Source organism: Stylophora pistillata, chromosome 2 (assembly GCF_964205215.1).
Source record: "Stylophora pistillata chromosome 2, jaStyPist1.2, whole genome shotgun sequence".
Taxonomy (NCBI): Eukaryota; Metazoa; Cnidaria; class Anthozoa; order Scleractinia; family Pocilloporidae; genus Stylophora; species Stylophora pistillata.
This window is the reverse complement of record NC_142520.1, coordinates 11,154,223-11,174,700: the sequence shown is the minus strand read 5'-3', so window position 1 is coordinate 11,174,700 and position 20,478 is coordinate 11,154,223. Positions and strand designations below refer to the sequence as shown.

At 40.0% G+C, this 20,478-nt stretch overlaps 1 protein-coding gene and 2 pseudogenes across 1 annotated transcript; 2 read left to right on the top strand and 1 right to left on the bottom strand.

Moving 5' to 3' along the window:
• Nucleotides 1–118: 118 nt before the first annotated feature.
• Nucleotides 119–1,520, top strand: LOC111319291 (uncharacterized; annotated as a pseudogene).
• Nucleotides 1,521–1,744: 224 nt separating this feature from the next.
• Nucleotides 1,745–2,939, bottom strand: LOC148737102 (uncharacterized; annotated as a pseudogene).
• Nucleotides 2,940–4,145: 1,206 nt separating this feature from the next.
• On the top strand, nt 4,146–12,992 carry LOC148737101 (uncharacterized). The gene is made up of 3 exons (XM_088749257.1): nt 4,146–4,149; nt 4,589–5,107; nt 11,273–12,992. The coding sequence occupies exons 1-3, from the start codon at nt 4,146–4,148 to the stop codon at nt 11,608–11,610; spliced, it is 861 nt and encodes a 286-aa protein (XP_088605383.1). The 3' UTR covers nt 11,611–12,992.
• Nucleotides 12,993–20,478: the final 7,486 nt, after the last annotated feature.

Genomic DNA, 20,478 nt, shown 5'->3' with positions numbered 1-20,478 from the left:
AACAATACAAACAGAAAAGATTAATTAGGGTGACGATCGATGTCGTAAATAAAATCGAATTTAAAGCAAATACAAATCACAAAAAGGCAGCGAAAATTGAAAACAGATGAAATCTAACCTTGTCCAGCCTTGAAATGCAATAAATTCTGGAAAAAATACGCTAAACGAGCGCCCAAAACGATCTAAAATATCCAACTGTGAATCGCTAGTCGACCACACTACCGCTTAACTAACATGGTCACGTGACCAGAAAGGGCGCCAAAAACCAAAGGCGGAGGCCTGGACAGGCAACAAAAACTGGCTACAGTTACAGAAAGAATTCCAAGGAGACACAGATAACAAGATGAAAATATGCGTGCTTTACATATTTAAATAGAGAACTTAAGTACCAGGCTATTTTGCGACGGCGACGGCGACGGCGACCGGAAGTGACTTTTTGTTCCGTTAGGCGTTCTGGAGTTGTCTTGTCAAGTCGCCTTCGTTTCGCGCGAACGTGAGAACCTTCATTTTGGCGTTGTATTCCGAACGTGAGTATTTTTCCCTCGCTAGCTTGTTTCAAACTTGTTTTAACATTTCATTTTGCTCTTGTTACCTTTTTAAAATTATTTTCTTTCATGTTGTTCAAATTGTATACTCAAACATAGATAAACACACAGACATCTTCATTTCTCGTAGCTTTGAGCAAAAAGATGTCGGCGCCCGCCTCCGATGGAAAGCCAAAGTAAGCTTAACTATTGCGTCTTTCGAAGACATTTCAACGGAAAATATTTTTATGTTTATCTTAATAAGTTTACATTTTTCCTCGACCCTCAGTCAAATAGATGAATTGTTCTGTTTTGCTTTTAGAGCTATGGAGTGGACTCAAGATCATAATGCTATTTTGCCTCGAGAAATCCTGGAGAGCGATTTGTTTTCATTCAAACAAGGAAGTGTTGCCTGGGGAGCAAGGTGGGAATCGATTACAGAAAAGTTAAATCAAGTGAAGACACTCTGTTTTCATTTCAAAGATAAGAGGGCAGTAAGAGACCGATGGGTTCTTCTCCAGAAGAAGTATAACGCTATGATGCATCAAGAAGAAACTGCAAGTGGAATATCCATGGACGACCTGTCTAAAATAGATGTTTTGCTTAAAAGAACTCGTCGGGAAAGAAGAAAGCTTAAACAAAGTTGGCGATGCTCAGTCAAGAAAGCAGAAAGAAGATAAAAGCAAGGTAGAGGACATAAGGCAGAAAGCTTTAGAGCGATACAGCGAAACGAAAAAGCGCAAGTCAACAGAGAATGGCAATGAATGCGAGGAGAAACCAAAGCGCCAAAGGAGAAGAGCTCGCACTGAACCACTAGTTGAATTCATGCAAGAGAAAGTCAAGACTGAGCGAGAATTACGACAACAAGAGCTGGATCTAAGAGGACTAGAGCTAGAGCAGAATCAGCAGGCGATGGTGACTGTCACACAGCAATAAAAACAAACAAATCAAGCCATTCTGTCGGTTATTCAAAAGCTTCTTTAGAAGAAAGAATGACATTTTCCCTAAGTATGAATATGTACATTCAGTATTTATTTGTTTCGGCGAAAAGACAGGTATTTGTTGAAATCGATGTCTTATTATTTACTTGCGTTTTGTGAATTGGAAAAAAAACGAAGTTCATTCATTGTTATTGTTACAAGTTTGATCACCTCTGCATTGTTGACCACCAGGAAGAATTCAAGTACTTAATGAATTTATGTTTAATTAAAATGGCCTTCGTTTCTGCTCGGTTTATAAAAGAGAATTTATCTAAAATAATATTGCAATGAAAGAGGGTCTAGACCGAAAAACTCTGAGGCTTTGTTTCCATATAGGCAGGTAACAGTATTATTAAGAAGTGCACATGCAAGATACATTTTTCCCACTCAACTCATTCCAATTTTCAGGTTTTTCTTAAAATCCAAAAACTTGAAGTCATAATTGATGTCACCAAAGAGCCACTCCACAGTTACTCTAACAGAGCTCATGTCAAAATTGTATTGTTCCAACATCGGTGTTAGGACACCATGGCGAAATGGGGCCTGTAGGTGTACTCACAGCGGATAGGCGGGATCACCAAAAACACTCATGGGTTAGCCAGTTGGGGAAAATGCATTCCTTTCCAATTCCTGGAGAAGATTGGAATCTACCAACATGCTTGCATCATGTTTTCTCCCCTCTGTATACCAAGACGGATAAATAAAGTTAATAAATTAAAGAAACTTTATGTGGCAGCTTATATTCATGGCATCCCAGTGAACATAACTTACCGACAGGCCCATACGTATTTCCAGTGAGTCCATTTGGTAAAGCGACGGACTGAAACCTGAGGGAATGTACCCGTTTATGGCCATTGTACACTATTGTTTGGTGTTGGCCTGGGCGAGAAATTGGTCTGACTGTTGCATCAATAAACCCAAAGCAGTTGCTGAGAGGTGCACCCTTTGCATGAGTAACATCTGCATACTCCTGTAGCATTGGTGGAATCAATTTATCAAAATTCCATTGTGAAATAGGATGACTATGGCTCAAAAAAATATGATCCATCATTGTATTGGTAATCATACTTATTTCAGGAACTGGTCTTGCGAAACGATGAATCATGTCTGAATAGCGACATGGATACGAGAAGCGCTTCAGAAGCATACTAAGCCCTTCAGTTTGGTCACACGTTGTTCTTTGTGGACAGCGTATAGTGTCTGGTAATTGAAGGATATTTCCCAATAACGTTATGTCCTGTTTACCCAGTCTGAACTCTGCTAAACACTCTGATTCATCCATCTGATCGAAATCAAACTTAAGGTAGGAGCTGTAAGGGATTTCTAGATTCTTGGAACTGTAACTTTCGTACAAGGTCAAAAATTCTTCGTCACTGATGATTTTACCATCGTACAAAAAAAGAAGTAGGTGTCTCGTCTCACTGAAGGATGACATGAAACTGCGGTGCATGCCTTTGAAATATGACTCATTAAGGATTATTCATCACATTGCACGCAGCGCCCGTGGGCAAGATGGAGCAAATCCTGCGCTCTAATTGGCTACTCGAGCAGGCAAGATGGGCCCATCTTGCCCGCTCAGGATTGCCCGCATTGATCCCGCGCATGAAAAAAAAGAGAATAAGAACTACGTTCGTAACTCTTGGAAAATTTCGGCAACGGAAAGGCAAAAAGCGGCAGAAGATAGTCAAAACAAAGAAAATAGAAGCAGTTCTCGTGAGTTTGTTGTGCAACAAACACAGTTGGCTTTCTTTCCCTGCTCTCGAAGGAAAAAGGTCATTCTTAACTCGTAATAAAGCGAAATCTTTTGTAATATAATAAATCCTTTATTAAACAAGCTTGTCCGGTCAAGATGGCTGGATTTTAGCCTTGCTCCTTTTCAAAATTTTATGCACTTCGACTTCGTCTCGGTCTATAAAAATGCAAAGAAAGAACTCGGCCAATATCCAGCCATTTTGACCTCACGCTTGGTTGATAACCCATATATAAATTATTCACACATGAGGAATTGCTCAAATATTATCAGTGCTATTTATATCATTGTTATAGTGTGTACATACTGCACTGTAATTCAGCTCTGCCTACAAAAGAGTTGATTAAGCATATCTATCTGTCTATCTATCTATCTATCTATCTATCTATCTGTCTATCCACTTCTCTTTGTCTTCTTTCCTTTAATCTACATACCAGTATGTTAATATCGTCTCAAGCAATAGCTTAGAAATTTAACCTTGCTTTACCACAAGAAGAAAATCCAATGAAACTGAAAATTTTTCAAAACATAAGAATTCAGCTGTTTTTTACCTTACTAAACCGAATTCTCATAGGGATCGATAATTCCTAATTTCTAAATTCGATGACGTCACGTGAAAAGCAAGAATTAAATCCCCTGGTTCAATAGCCCCGGACGCTAAATCAAAATTTTACGGTTTGCTCTACTCTCGACTTTTTTGACGAAGAATGGCTGGATATCATCAGTTACTCGTCAGCACTGAAGCGGAAATGTGAATTAATGCAATAGCGCCTGGAGAAGCCCAAAGGAAGGGGAGAAAGGGCTTAAACTAGCCCAGCAGCATTGATAAATCTCGCTTTCCCGATTTAAAGAAGCAATAAGTTAGAAATCCAAGAGTAGCATTTTTAGAGGATGGGTTTATCTATAATTCAAACTTAAGAAGGAAAAGTTTAAAGAAGTATATTAGTAACCTTTGGACTGAAATGAGGAAAAGAAGGACAGTTTTAGTTGAAGGCCTATTTCAACAGCGATCTCTTTCAACAAAGAAGATCGACACAACATTTCAATCACAATCAGATGCGATGCTTGATAAAACTTTCGGGGAAAAATATTTTCGTGACTAGCGGGTACACGTCCATAGAGAGACAAAGAATTGAATAAATGATCAAATAAAGAAAAGTTGAATATTAAATAACTTAATGATTGCAATAATGGTGAGTAGTTTTAAGGATCAATCTACAAGATTTTAACCGTTCCATGTCCTTTTTGTAGATGCAAATTTACCTCTAATGAAAGAAAAAAGCTAAAACAATTATGGTTATAGTGATGTAGATAACTTAACTCTCCCCTTTCAGCTTTCAAGGCCGTTTTTACAAACCTCAACGCCAGTGGAAGAATTGGTCCAACAACGCTAGGCAGTCATTACACAGGACGGGATCATGACGGGCAAGTCACACTGTCCAGAGGAGTTCAACATTGGACTGTGCCGTACACTGGTGACTACAGAATAGAAGCAATAGCAGCTGCAGGAGGGTACGATATACGCGCTAACAGTATTCAGTACCGCGGAAGAGGAGCAAGAATGATTGGAACGTTCCGCTTCAACAAGGGTGAAGTCATTGAAATACTTGTTGGTCAAGAAGGAGGAATAAACACGCACTCTTACTCTTCTGGAGGTGGTGGAGGAACGTTTGTGGTGAGAGGAGCCAACAAACCTTTGATAATAGCTGGAGGCGGAGGAGGGGTAGATAGAGCTCGGTCAAGACATGAAGGATGTGACGCCAGCACAAACACAACAGGGAATCCTGGATACAAATCATGGTCAGGGGGGAGCAATGGACATGGTGCACAGACTGCTGATGATGGATGGTCAGGTTAGGGTATATCGTGATGATTCCTTTCATCTCAGCTTTTCATTTAATGTTATATCATAATCATATGATAATGTGCGCTCTAATTAGCTTATAATTTATGAAAATGGATGGGTGATAGAGATGGTTCAGGCTGACTTCATTGGCGGCCAAAATTTCACATCGAATTTACCCGCAAGTTTCAAAACTTTGAAGATTGTTTTCCCTTTAACCTTTTGGAGCTATATTTGAAAAGAAAATGTGCTAAAAAGATAATCATTTCTAAAAACAATGGGGGCATGTAACTCTTCAAAGCGACGGAATTAGTTTTGGAGTCGACAAGACTTTCTATATGCCAAACGCGATGTGTGAATGTGGCTGAAAACAAAACTGAGTTTTTTTACTTCAATTGAGGCTTCGCGACGTTGGGGTGAATGTTAGTTTGAAGAGTTGCTGCACGTATGTCCCAAAAGTGTTGTTCAATAGATGATTTTCCTTTGAAATCGTACAATTTTTAAGATTTTCAACACAAAGCGACGCAATTTCCGATCGTCAATTCTAGTAACCAACAATTCAAGGAGGTGAATCTATCACACGGGACTCGTCATTTTAGGAAATTTCCGCTTAGTATTCTGAACGGCCGGTATTATTTTTAGTGTTGCATTGATAACTCCGAACGCTCCCGCTTGCGCTTCAAGCCACTCCTCTCTTTTTTACTCTCCACACTCTCCGCGTGCACCATAGCTCGAAATATGCATCGGAGGCACATAAATCTTTAATAAATCTCGGATAAAATATGAATATCCCGAGATAAATAAAAACATGTGCGATGCGCTGAAATATACATATGTGAAAAATAGAACTTGCTACGTATTTATAAAAGATCATGTCTAAAAATTAAACTATGTAGTTTTAATCTATAAACAATCAACAACATCTATGTTACTTCTCACATAAACAGTAATTCCGCCTTTTTCCCTCAAAACCACTCTTGACCAGTTCCTTTCCCGTCTGAATATGTTGTAGATCTGTATGCTAACAATAGATTCAGGTTTATCTGGCTCAAGGTGTATTTCGGAGGCGACGCAAACATCAATATTGTTCTTCTTTAAATGGTCTTGAGTGTACAGCCTCTCTAAACCGGTTCTTTGTTTTAGTTGGGTTACAAATGTTCGTAAATAAACATTTTGAAACAGCAAACTCGCATTTCGTGCTTTGCTGACTTGTTGATGAGGTCGATTGTCTGGTGTTTAAAATAAGGAAATGGTCTCTCTGTACATGCTTAGCCGTGGTTTTTGGATGTCGCTGAGTGATTAGTCTGCAGAGCAGGCGTTCTAGTAAAGTTTGGGCGAAAATTAGACCGCGCGAAAAATGGAGCGAGAAGAAAAATTAGGAGGTGGGGGGAGGGGGAGAGGAGAGAAGGGAACACCTGCCAGCACTTATTGATGTTTTCAAATACGTCTCCAGATGATTATTGTGCATTCCGAAATTTGAGATTCGAGAAAGCAATCACGGAACGGCATATTTCCAGCGGAATTAAAGGTTAACACACGTGGAACGATGTCAAATACAAATAATAACACGAGCGTTCATGGAATCAAAGGCGAAAGATTATTGTGGATTTTGTAATTGTTGTTTTCGAGTTAAATTCGGAAAACCAAGGACAGGAAAGTCTTCTTTCTTATCCTTCGAAAATATATTTAAGGCATCGACACGTACAGTTATAAATTTAGGACAACTTTATAACTTTATAAAGAATAAAACAATCAAGATTTCAACCCCATCTAAGTGTGTAAAGGAAGGGGCAAAAATACCTTTAACGAGCCCTTCTTGGCGAAGATCGAAAGCTGCCAAACTAAAAAGTCTTTCGCGCAGTCATGCCAGGACCAAACAGCAATTCGAACTACGAGAGCTCTGCTTCTCCCATTGTAATTTGGCTTCATGCTCCTGCTTTGATGCCCAAAGAATTCTCTTTGGACACTTGGTCCTCTAGAATACTTTTCAAAGAAAGAACAACGATTACAGTACAGTTTTTCGTTAGCATCTCCTTCCTCACGGCTACGCGCAGTTGGAATATAAGGATTTTACCAAAGCCAGTCGGCAAAACAGCTAGTAAATAGCCCTTATAGACAAGTTGCCTCAAACTGTGTACTTGTTGAAGTTTGAGATCAAATCGAAATTCAGTAAACGACTCCTGATAAATCCAAAGAATTGTTTAGGGCCCTCGTGGGGTCTTGTACGAAGGATTCGGCTATTTTAAAACTGCTCCAATGGTTGTGTAATGTAGCGAAATTGATGTCTATCAATCAGACTAAACACGAAAAGCCAATCAGAATCGTTCGTTCGTCCGCGAATGAGTGTTTGAAAACAACAATAAAGGCTGGCAGGCGTTCCCTTCTCTCCTCTCCCCCTCCCCCCTCCTCCTAATTTTTCCCCTCCCTCCATTTTTCGCGCGTTATATTTTTCGCCCAAACTTTACTAGAACGCCTGCTCTGCAGCCTACTGAGTGATGACCACTGGTATCCGATAAGCTTTCGTGTTGTTAAAATTAATGCGTCTTTACAATCCTCAGTTTCTTGAGATTTTCAGAATGCCATGTAATCATTTCATAAAATGTAACGTTTCATAATTTGGTCGGCAAGGTCATGATGGATGGTCGTCTAGAAGGGTCTCAATAGAGGGGGATAAGGTGATGTTGATGGTTGACGGTTGACAGTTGAATTATTTAGGTCATTTTAGGATTGACGGTTAATTTTATGGAATGTTGTTTATCAAACGGACTAAACGCACGAATTTGGCAGTAAATTTTCATAATGACCCGTTTGTAAAGAACTGTTAATTCATGAGACCTTTTATTGATAAATGACTAACGTTTTACGACACCGAAGTGTTTCCAAACCAGAGGCCAGTTCTGTCGCTAACCAGTTCTACTTGCAAATAGAATTTAAAGGACTTCCATAAATGTATTTCTTTGATATATCAAAAATTTTATTATAAAAAATAGAACTTGACCCTAATTATGCCAGCCGCATGGTTCTCAATGAAGGATATCTGAGACATTTGACGGCTAACATTGGTTTGCTTATTTGGCAGCTGACGGTAAAAATATTGCGCTTTTGGCGCGAGGTTATGACGCACGGGCCGAATGCGGCGCGGTCCGTGCTACGATTCATGATTGTAAGCCAAATATCTTCCCGTCTAGCCTGATCAAACAAGATTAACCACCTCAAAAATTTGGTTTCACATTAGAAGGAAGCGATGCACGAGCCACACTGAACAATCACGATAAAGATCCTGCAGGAAAAACTTTTTTATTTGTTTTTTCGTGTCAGAACAAGAAACCCACAGTTCATTAACCCGTCCGACCCTGCACACGTCAACTTTCACTTTGATTTTTAATGGGGATACGCCCGCCATTATACATATGTGAAAAATAGAACTTGCAGCGTGTTTATAAAAGATCATATCTAAAAACTAAACTGTGTAGTTGTAATATATAAACATGAACAACATCCAGGTTACTTCTCACATAAACAGCAATTCCGCCTCTTTTACCACAAAACCACTCTTGACCAGTTCCTGTCCCGTCTGAATATGTTCTAGATCGGTATGTTCACAATTGATTCAGGTTTATCTGGCTCAAGGTGTGTTTAGGAGGCGACGCAAACATCAATATCGTTCTTATTTAAATGATCTTCGAGTGTAAAGCCGCTCTAAACTGGTTCTTTCTTTTAGTCGGGCTACAAATGTTTGTAAATAAAAATTTTGGAACAGAAAACTACTCGCATTTCGGGCTTTACTGACTTTGTGTAGATGATATCGATTGTCTGGTGTTCAAAATCAAGCAGCGGTCTCGTTGTAGAGGCTTAGCCGTAGTGTTTGGCAGTGTCTCTCTGAGTGATGACGACTGGCATGGTATCCAATCTATAAGTATTTGACGGTTGATTGTTAATTAGTTTAGTTTAGTTTATTGAGATTTGCCACTGAAAAATACAATTTACAAGTAAATACATGAACAGAGACACGCAATGAATAAACAAAATTATAATGGCAGGACTACAGGGCGAGTACCAATTGACATTTGTCACCTTACAAAATACAAATAATAGAAAAATATGGGTTACATATGCACTTATGTAATTTGTCTACAGTATAAAATAATTTGCCGACCAACTGCGACACTTATTTAGGGCGGAGTATAAAGCATGAGCTTTTCTGTATAAAACCGCTTAACTAAGGATTTAAAGTTATGTAAAGAGCTCGCTTGCTTAATGTTGCTCGGTAAATCGTTCCATAATTTAATTGTGCGAGGAAAGAAAGAGTTTGTAAAATACCGCTGAGTACGAGTAAATAAATGGCGGATGTTTGCAGGATGATGACGTCGGGTTGGTTATGTATGGTTGGCAGGAGGTAGAAGATGGTCAAAACTAGCGTTGATAAGACCTGACCTAATTTTGCATAAAGTGACAAGATCATGGACGTCTCTTCTGAATTCAAGCGGCAGTAGGCTAAGAGTTTTCAGTCTCGTAGTGTTGCTGGTAATCCTATCTGGGTGATTTAGTATGAATTTAGTAGCCCGTCGTTGTATATTTTCGATTAGCCTACGATGCTTTGCTGTGTAAGGAGACCATACAGAGGGTACTTACTCGACGATTGGGCGAACTAGGGCAGTGTACATCATTTTCAGAGTTGATACGTTAACAATGTCTCTGCCGCATACACGCTTTACAAGACCAAGAACTTTGTTACACCTGGCACATATTTCTTCGATGTGCGTCGTCCATGATAGTAGAGTAGTGACAGTCACGCCTAAATCCTTGGTGTCAGCAGGCGAGTCCAAGGTCTGGCCGTCTAAATGGTATGTATGCTTCTCTCTTTGGCGCGAGGTTCTCTTTGACATGTGTAGAACTTTACATTTGTTAGTGCTGAAAGACATACCGTTGTCGTCACACCAAGTTTTGGAGTTGTCCAAGTCAGCTTACAGGAGGGAGGTGCATCTATTGGAAACAAGAGGGTGATATAGCTTGCTATCGTCCGCAAAGAGGCCAAGTTTACTTCCGTAAGTAATGGGGCACGACATGTCATTATTGAAGACCAAAAATAAAAGCGGACCCAGGATGGAGCCCTAGGGTACTCCTGATGTGACTGGGAGCCAGTCTGAGGATATGTCGTCAACAACAACTCGTTGGTATCTGTCAGAAAGATAGCTTGAGAACCACAACAAAACTGGACCGGATATACCAAGGAGCTGAAGGGTCGAGAGGAGTAGCCTGTGTGGAACCTTATCAAATGCCTTTGACAGGTCAAAATGGATTACGACCACTTCTTGGCTATTGGTTAGTTTGTCTAAAATATCGTGATACACATCAAGTGGTTGCGTTTCTGTGGATTTTCCTGGCTGGAATCTATGCTGGAGTTGGTGAAGAAAAGACGATAAATGAGGGTAGCAGTGATTAAACACGCATCGTTCCATAACTTTGGAGACAATGCATAAAAGAGAAATTGGCGTGTAATTCTCCGTTAGTGTAGGATCGCCCTTTTTAAAGACGGGTGCAATGTTCGCGCGCTTCCAATTTGCTGGAAAAGAGCCCGTAGACAGCGACATGTTGAACAGCCTGCATAATGAAGGGGCAATTTCAGCAGCAGTATGTTTTAGGAGTGAGCCATGGATGTCATCTTGTTCGCCTGCCTCACTTAGATCAATATTCGACAAATTCTCCATCACTTCAGCAACTGTAAGCATAACATATTTTGGAATGTCGTTTAGAAAAGGAACTAACCGCGAATTTGGCTGTAGATTTTTAGGATGACGCGTTTGTAAAGAACTGTTAATCTATGACACCTTTTATTGATAACTGACCAACGTTTTACGACACCGGAAGTGTTTCCAAACCGGAAGTCAGCTCTATCGCTAACAAGTTTTACTTGCGAATAGAAGTTAAAGGACTTACATAAATGTATTTTTGTGATGATCAAAAATTTTATTCATAAAAAAATGGAACTTGATCCCAATTAATGCAATCGTATGATTCTTATGTAAGGATATCTGAGACATTTGACGGCTAATATTGGCTTGCTTATTTGACGGTTGACGGCAAAAAATCCAAAAATCGAATGGGTTAGCATCCCATTTAAATATAGTTTCGCTTCTGTTTATGAAACTCCTAAAATATATTCATTATATTTCAGGTGGTGGTGGTGGCGGGTTTTACTCCAGTGGAAGAAGTGGAAAGAATTTTAATGGAATAAAAGGATGGGGTGGAGAAGGTGGTAAGGGATTTATTCGTGGAGGGGTGGGTGGAAGAGCCAAGATTAACGATGTCGATGGTGGGTTTGGTGGAGGTGGTGGAGCTCATGGACAGGGAGGAGGAGGAGGAGGAGGGTACTCTGGGGGAAGCAGCGGAAATGGTGCTTTTGATAGCTGTGGGGGTGGGGGAGGCTCTTACAACGATGGAAACAACCAGGACAATGAATGTTGTTACAACAACGCTGGTCATGGTCAAGTGACTATTACATTCCTGGAGTAAAAAAGTTTATCTAATATGATAATGGCACTTAGTATTGAGCTTTCATTGATTGGCATTCTAATCGACTGATAACACTCAGTTAAAGTGCCAAATAAAGTGTAAATTTTTTTTTTTAACCTTCTGTGAAACCCAAAAGTCACGCATCTTATTTTTCATTTGATTTACTTTTAGCCATCATTTCTTTCGGTCATCTATTACATTAACTGAGCTCGGTGCTTTTTTTATTGTTGAAAAGTACAAATAGGGTTCTAAAACTTGAGATAATGAAGGTAATTTTTTTCAGAAGTCGAGTCTCACTCGTTATACTTTTTTACAAGGGTCTTAAGGAAAGGTCACAATATCGCAAAGACCCATTATCACATTGTACAACATAAAACGATGAGAAATAATTCCAGATGATTATATCTTCTGGAAGCCTAGGATCGAGTTTTGCCTGTTTTTTCAAATCAATCCTTTGATACGAGTCTTCACTGACCTTCTTTTACCGATGTTCAGTGAGATCAGTGAAGGTTTTGAGATCAAACAGTAAAGACGCCTATTACACTGTAAAAGTCTGGAGTCAGTATGGCTTTTCGAACGCAGCACTAATCTTAACATTGAGAATGTGCCGTCAAATGATGAAGACTAGCATGAGGGGATAATGACACGCACGATTTTGTCAAAGTTGAGATCCCTCCCGAGCCCTTCGGGGAAGGAATCGTTTGAAAACTCGTATAACAACCGGAAAATTCAATGAGTTGCTACGTCAACATTGTACATTTGCGTGTGAAATTGTAAATTAAGGACCAGAATTAAGTAGGAAGTATTCACAAGTATTTCATTGAACGACAGTTGTTAAAAAGTATTGCTAGTTTCGTAAAAAAAGGTCCTTTCACTGTGTGAGGTATACATATTGCTTAATTATTTGAATAACGGAATAATATTCCCTATCTCTCTGTAATAATAATTTATATCATACGCTTTGACAGTCTGTTCTGAATTTAAGAAACACATGGTATGTATTTGGTAGAAGTACTTGTGATAACAGAAAGATGTCATTGCCATCGGCGAAAAAGGTGTCTGTTTGACCTATAATCTTTCCGTTGAATACTGAATTGTCTTAGCACACCTATCAAGCAATTGCAATAAAGACCACGGGCTCTTACAGGGAGCTAGTAACATTTGGAAAAGAAACATTTTCTTATAAAGATCTTGAAATAGAAGATAAGTGTCAAAAGGGTTTTATGAAATGGCAGCAATGTCTGTGGTGGGACATTACTTACATTTACTATTAAGGAATATATTGATAAATAAGCAAACGTGACGTTAAAACTTTCATTCAAAGCTGTTGCTATTAATTAATTCTGGAAACTTAGTGCAAAGCTATTAATAAAAAAAAAGCTCTCCAGTATATTGTTTGTGAACTTCATGGTCTTGTAATGGAAATAATTCAAATTTCCTTACAACTGCTGGCAAATAATGTGACGTTTTAGATTTAAAAACACAAGAAAAGAAGAATGATAGCAAAGGGACAAGCGAAGAAGTCAAGAGTCAAGATGACTTTCGCACAGGTTGTCGAAATGTCAGTCACGACCACCGACAACAGTCCTTCTCAGGACTAAACTTACCCTGACCATCACATTATACTTTCACATGTTACCCCCGGGTTCAAGTCATTTACTGAAGAAACAAACCTTGACAAAATGACAGATTTAAGTGGATGGGGGGAGGGGTGGGGGGAATGGGGATTCCCTATATTTTGAGACACCTCACAAAGTTACAATTTATTCCTTCCTTCCTACCACCAAACCTTGTCTGTGAGAAAAAAGGGGGAGGAGGGGGGAGGGCGTCTGGATCAAAGAACATGCATTTGTGATGAGAAGGTCGACAAGGAAAATGACTTCTACATGTGCGAGACAGACACTTTACCCTGTGGGAATCTAAGCCAATGACAATATAACTAACATTTCTAACTACTATCTGTAATGTAATATTTGTAATGTTGATGTTATATCCGAGAAAAAAAAATGTATGCGTCTGATTATGGAGTTCCAGATCATGAAAGTGAGTTACCATGAAAGTAAGCTTTCATAGTTTATGGCTGACTCATTTATCAGAGGTGTTAAATCAAAGTTGGGCATACCATCAATTCCCGAGGATAGCCGTGTGCTATGAAGATATAAGAAAAGGAGAGCAATTGGAAAGTAAAAATACGACCCCTAATGTTTTCCGAAAAATATGCTGAAAAATTTGGGTAATATTTATAATTGTGATAGAGGTTGAATACAACGTGCGCTATCATTGGTCAAAAGGGCGTGCTTTATAGGAGTTTATAGTTCAGCACTAAATTTTCTCCGATTCTTATTGGTTTAAATTGATCACGTGACGCGATAGTATCCATCCGTGGAGAGACACTATCAGCCCTTATAGTTCACCACTATATTTTCTCTGGTTCTTATTGGTTTAAATCGATCACGTGGCGCGATAGTGTTCATTCGTGGAGAGACACAATCAGTCCATATTGCCCACCCGCGGAAAATACCCTGATGGATAGTGCTTGTCCGCGGAAAATACTTGGATTGATACTACTCGTCCGTGAAAAGTTTTGAATAGTTTGACGGCCGCGGAGTTAGGCAGATCGGAAAAACAGTAACTTTTCAATTCTGAGAGGTATAACATATTATTTAGCCAATGTGTGGTTGCGAGCTATTGAAATTTGTGACAGGCTGTACGCATGAATAAATATTTGATTGACCTGCATTTAGTGGGTTTAGACTGTTTTTCAACTGGTGCGCGGAACAATAAAGACAATAGAGTGTTTATGTCTCGGAAGTATCGGTCTGATAGTTGCCCCTTGGAAATTTGATGTTCTTAAAACTAGCATATTTGCCCTCGAAGCTTCGCTTCTCAGGCAAACATTTGTTTTAAGGACATCAAATTTTCGCGGGGCAACTGCCAGCCGATAGTTCCTCGACAGAAATACTCTTTTGTGTCTGGCGTTTGCTCGTTGATTAATTGAAAGTGAAATTTTGGAATAAGTGAGCGGGCAGAAGAACCAATCAAAGGTTTGTAGGCACGCCAAGCGCCGGGATTTGCAATATTACAACGCGTGCAAGGACGAAAATCCTTAAAGAGAAAACGGAATGGACAACTTGAGTTCCGAAGGCTTTCATCCCCAGTCAGATTGTAAAGTTACGTACGGTAATAAAAATCGAACACAGCTAACACTTGTCTGGTAGATGTAGTCTCGTGTTTTTGTGATCCATTCGATTTCCCTACAGCTGAATAAATCAAATCATCCGGCTGTAAATAAGAAACCATTGGTTTTCACCACGTGACCTCAGTCCTCGACAACCGTCGTTAACCGCCATTGTAGAGCCCTCAAAAAGTAAACAGAGACGTTTAGAATCAATGTAACTTTTTTTCTTTATTGGCGATAAAAAAAAGCTTGGGAAAAGATCCAAAAAGAGTATTTTTGGCACCTAGTTCACATTGCGTGACGTTTCAGAACTTTTTCTTTATTGAATGTTGAAATAATCATTCTACCCCCAAATGCCAAGTCATTGAATGGGAAAACACCAAACCCGGTAGTCGCTTATGTGTTTTTATTTAAGGAGTTTTTTCAATTGTGGAATTGTTTTGACATAGAATACAAAAGACTTACTTTAGTCAAAATTGGCTCCAATGGCTAAGAATCTACGTACCCCAAGGGAAGTTAATGAGTAACATTAGAAATAATCATCCCTAATTAGTATCTAGATTTTTCTCTTCTTCTTTTTGTTTTCTTTTTCCGTCGTTCTTTCATTTCGTTTTGATCACTGTTTCAGAGAAATTACTCTTTTAAAATTCCACAAAACAAGAGGCTTGTAATGGGCACATCTCATGCAAAATTGATGTTTGAAGAAGATAGTAAACATGAAACGGTTATGAATCTTATTATCCCGCCTAATTTTGATTAATAATAAATGACGGTAAGAATAAAACTTCGCTGTTCAAGAACCTAGCAGTGCCAGAGATGGGCAACTGATGGTTGCTACATTTTACTCACTTTATTGAAAACATTTTTAAAAAGCAAACTACCGTGATAGTGGGTTAAGAAAGTTTTTTTTTTTTTTTTTTTAACAATACTCTGAAGATGGTCCGCCGTCGCTGCCCGATGCTCGCTTTCATATTTCTTCTTTTTTCGTTTGGAGGTTGGTTCTACACCTTAACAGTTGCAAACCATGGTGAGTTAAGTTTGACATTGTTTTGTGTGGGTTAGATGAAAACGTAGACTTTGGCAACTCCGAAGCCTGCAAATCTGGAGTTGCAGGAAAGCAAGGGCCCGAAATTTAAGTGAAAAAAATTTGCTATTGTCAATAAGAGTAACTAATTAGAAATGATGAAGAAGGAAACCACAGTTTTACAAAGCGCTGAAAAATTAAGAAACTTTCAAAACGAGTTGGAACAAACTCGATCGTGTGCGGGAACTTCATTTGGGGTATTTTGGTTGAGACTTTTCCGCGACGTTTCCTAAGTTTTGAATTTGTACAATATTGATTCCGATCAATTTCATCATTAAACAATCAGAAATACGCAATAAAAACTATCTTTTGGAGGGAAAGAAATATTTTACCTGGTTGTTATTAACCAGCAATTCAAATCAAGCTTGCAGAGAAACACTGATGAATTATTCGGATGGCAATGAATAAGAGACACACAGACTTTTGTAACTTGAGGAGAGAAAATCAAATAATGTAGTTATATCTAAAGGTTTTTGATGCTCAAGATCTATCTGTTGCAGTTTTTATTTGAGTCTCTAAAACCATTAGATTCGTAAAAATACTCATTGCGTTAGCTATTGCAAATGGAATGAGTACGAAAACTCTGAGTAGCACTTCATATCATCGTAGCTTTTAACAGCAGGTGGTTCAAAAGTGTTTGACTTCAGTTCTATCTCCATGTCTTAAAATAACAGAGTATTCATTCGAATCGTTTCATGAACGGAAGAAACAAAGGTATCCCTAAGAATGCGGAACACAAGGAAAAACGTCTCGATTATTATGATTTTTACATGGAAACACCTTCACATGTTTTTGATCAATGAGGAAAAACACCAGTAATATTTTCCTTCATTTCCGCTAAAGTCTTCAACTTTCAAGAGAACTAAGCCATACATACATACCTACATGCACTTTATTTAATCTCGAATTTGGAGTAGCTAAAGGATAAGCTAGTATCTTCGAGTTACAATTATAATTCTAAATACTACTAAAATGTAAAATGTAAAATGTAAAATTGTAACAGTCTAAAATGTAACTATCAGAAAGAGTCATACTGTGGAATCTTCCGCTTGAAATCAGAAAAGTCAGACGTTCTAAAAGAGTCGGGAAGAGAGTTCCTTAGTTTTGAAGCCATATTTGAAAAGGAGTGAAGACCATAAGTAGTACTTTTTGTAGACGGTAGAGTCAAATTATAGTTTCCGCGTAGATTATAGGATACTGACCGGAAACTAAACATATTCCTTAGATAGGCTGGATAGCAGTTAAAAAACAAGCTCTTGTACAATATAATTAAGAAAGTCTGAAGGCGTCTTTTTTACAGAGATTTGGAGTTAACTTTGCTAAGTAGAGAGTCATAGGGAGAATTCTAAGAATTCGCTTGTTTAAAGTATCTATCTTCTCAGTACTACGCGCACCACAAAAGTGCCATACAGACGAACATCATCAAGCTAGTATGAGAATTATTTATTTCCGTTATCGTTTCCTTCATGTGAGAAGTACCCTATACCTAAGCAATAACTTTGCTTGTCGAAACTCCAGGAAGCTGTTTCAAACAGACTACTTTGAAAATTTTGAAAATGGGATTTAGTCTACGGCGAAAAATTATTTAGCAAACAAAAACTTCATCAGTTATATTGTAGAGACGTTTGTCTCAGTATCATGCCCCCTGGGCAGTATTACGAAAACTTAGACGCATTTTATTGATATGCCATTATATACTCAGCCTGTGTAAGGAAATAAAAGAACTCCTGCAGGGTAAGGTAGGTCCGTGAGAGGACTTTTAGAAGCAAAAAATTGCCTGAACTAACTCACACAGGACGAAATCCCACGTTTCCACGTCGCCATTTTTACGATGAGAGATGTGTGGCCTACCATCTTACGGAAGGTATTTGCGCTAGCTGGGTGCGTTGCGAGCTGTGTTGCAAAGAATACACGCCTTCTGACGACCCGCATGAATGTTATACTGGGCGATGTCGCGCATGCAGAGAAGATGTAGATTTGACATCGCATCAGTGTTACATCCAACGCGTGGAAGCAGAGGAAGACGAGCCCGTGAAAAAAAACCCAAAGACCTGTACAAAAAACAGAAGCGACAAAATCCCGATGTCAGCCCTTACATAGACCCACCCACTTTTGTCTACGCCGATTTTGAAGCGATGATCGAGTCTGACGGTACCCATGTCCCCATCTTGGTGCGCGCCGAAACGGGGGACTCGAACGAGTGCCACACCTTTTACGGTCCAGAATGCACTGGGGAATTTTTGGAATTTTTAGATACGACACGGAAACCCACCCGATTCCTAAAGAAGATAGCCGTGACGTCATATGCATATTTCACAACCTCAAAGGATACGATAGCGTTTTTTTTACAAGCACAACTCTTAAAAGAACACCGGAGATTTGAATTCATGATCCGTAACGGAACGAAACAGTTGTCTCTATCATATGCAAGAGTGCAATTTATAGATTCCTTCTGTTTCATTCCATCTTCGCTCGCCCAATTTTCCAGCACGTTTGGAATCGAAGAATCAAAGAAAGGGTTTTTCCCACACGCTTTTCACACTCCCGACAATGCGGAATATGTGGGTGCCTTACCGGATCGCATTCATTTCGACCCGCGTCCATGTCAGAGAAAAAAATTACCGAGTTTGAGGAGTGGTACAGAGAAGAATCTGCCCGTTGTCAACCGCCTGTACGATCTAAAACGTGAGTTGATCGAATATTGCGGTTCGGATGTTAAATTATTGAAAGCCGAATGTTAAAAATTTGTGGCCGAATTTCGCGCGGTCGCTGGCTTTGACCCGCTCAAAAATGCGTGACCATCGCTCAAGCGTGCAATCGCTATTGGCGCAAACGAGTCATGGAGGAAGATAGCATCGCCTTAGAACCGTGTAGTGGTTGGCATGGGGCTCGTCCACCGCATTCTTTGAAATCTTTAGAGTGGTTGTTGTGGGAAGAGAGGTGGCGTGGAATTCGCATACGTCACGCAATAAATGGCGGTGAAGTGGGCTTACATTTGGCTGGTCACACCTATCACGTGGACGGAGATCACCAAGAATCGCGCACCTTTTTCGAGTTTCAAGGGTGTTTGTACCACGGATGCCGTACCTGCTTTCCCGATAGAAAACAAGTCCCTCGCTGTACCATGGATTTAAACGTGGAAGCGTTAAGGCGTCAGACGGTTCAAAAAGTGAAAGCGTTGCGTGACGCCGGGTACACGGTCGTGGAAATGTGGGAATGCGAGTTTTCCGATCTCAAAAAGCAAGTTGGGGAGTGCCGTGACTTTGTCGCAGATTAACATCTGGTGGAACCATTAGAACCGCGCGAGGCATTTTTTGGTGGGCGTACTGGTGCCGTTTCGCTCTATCATCGGGTCACAGGCGATGAACAGATACGTTACGTCGACGTGACAAGCGAATACCCGTGGGTAAACAAGAATGGTGTGTACCCTGTAGGGCACCCCGTCATCTTGTACTAGCCCGAAAATCAAGATCCCTCAGCCTATTTTGGACCATTGAGAGTGGACGTGTCACCTCCCACTCAGTTGTTTCACACCGTGTTACCGTACAGACACAATATGGGCTCTGGTTCGTACAAGCTGACGTTTCCCTCATGCACCAAGTGCGTTGAAGAAGAAAGTGGTAAACCGCTGCTGGAAAAATCTTACGAGTGCGCTCACACGGACGCCGAACGCACCTTGCGAGGTACTTGGTGTTCGTCAGAACTGGAAAAAGCTGTGTCTCTGGGGTATCGCGTGCTTCGCATTCACGAAGTGTGGCACTTTGAAGAATCTCAGGAAGGATTGTTTGCGCCGTACGTCGACACTTGGCTCAAAATAAAACAAGAGAGCGCTGATTACCCTTCCTGGTGCCGAGACGAAAATGATCGCATGCGATATGTGAGGGAATACGAGAGAAAAGAGGGAATTTGTTTAGACGCCGCCAAGATCACGAAAAGCATAGGGCGTAAAACAGTCGCCCAACTGATGTTAAATTCGTTTTGGTGAAAATTCGGACAGCAGACCAACAAGTCGCAAACCTGCCAAATGACCGAAGCCTGCGGACTGCTTGACATGTTGGAAGACCCGTTAGTGCACGTACAAGAAGTAAGAATTTTATCGCCTCAAATTGTGGAAGTCGTGCATCAGCGAGATTCAAAGGATCCTCTCAAAGTATGACCACAAATATTTTCATCGCAGCGTTTACCACGGCGTTAGCGCATTTAAAACTATACGAATCGCTATAAAGAGTACAACAGCAAGAGTACAACAGCAAGTTGGAAACCCGGTTTGGCCAAAATTCCGCTAGGCGATCATTTAGGCGATATGACAAATGAATTGGACGAGGGGGACTGGATCGAGGAATTTCTGAGTGCAGGTGCCAAAATTTACGGGTATCGCGCGCGACTCGGACATGTGTGTACCAAAGTGAAAGGGTTTTCGTTAAATATGATGGGTAGGCAACAACTTAATTTTCAAGTTCTAAACGACAACGCGTTGCAAGAGCTCATAGATCATCATCACGCAGTCACCCACGTGTACAACCCGGTGCGTTTAGCAAGAGATCCTGTGGAAAAGAAAATTCGCACGGAACCGCAAATAAAAACCTACCAACTAGTATTCGATAAA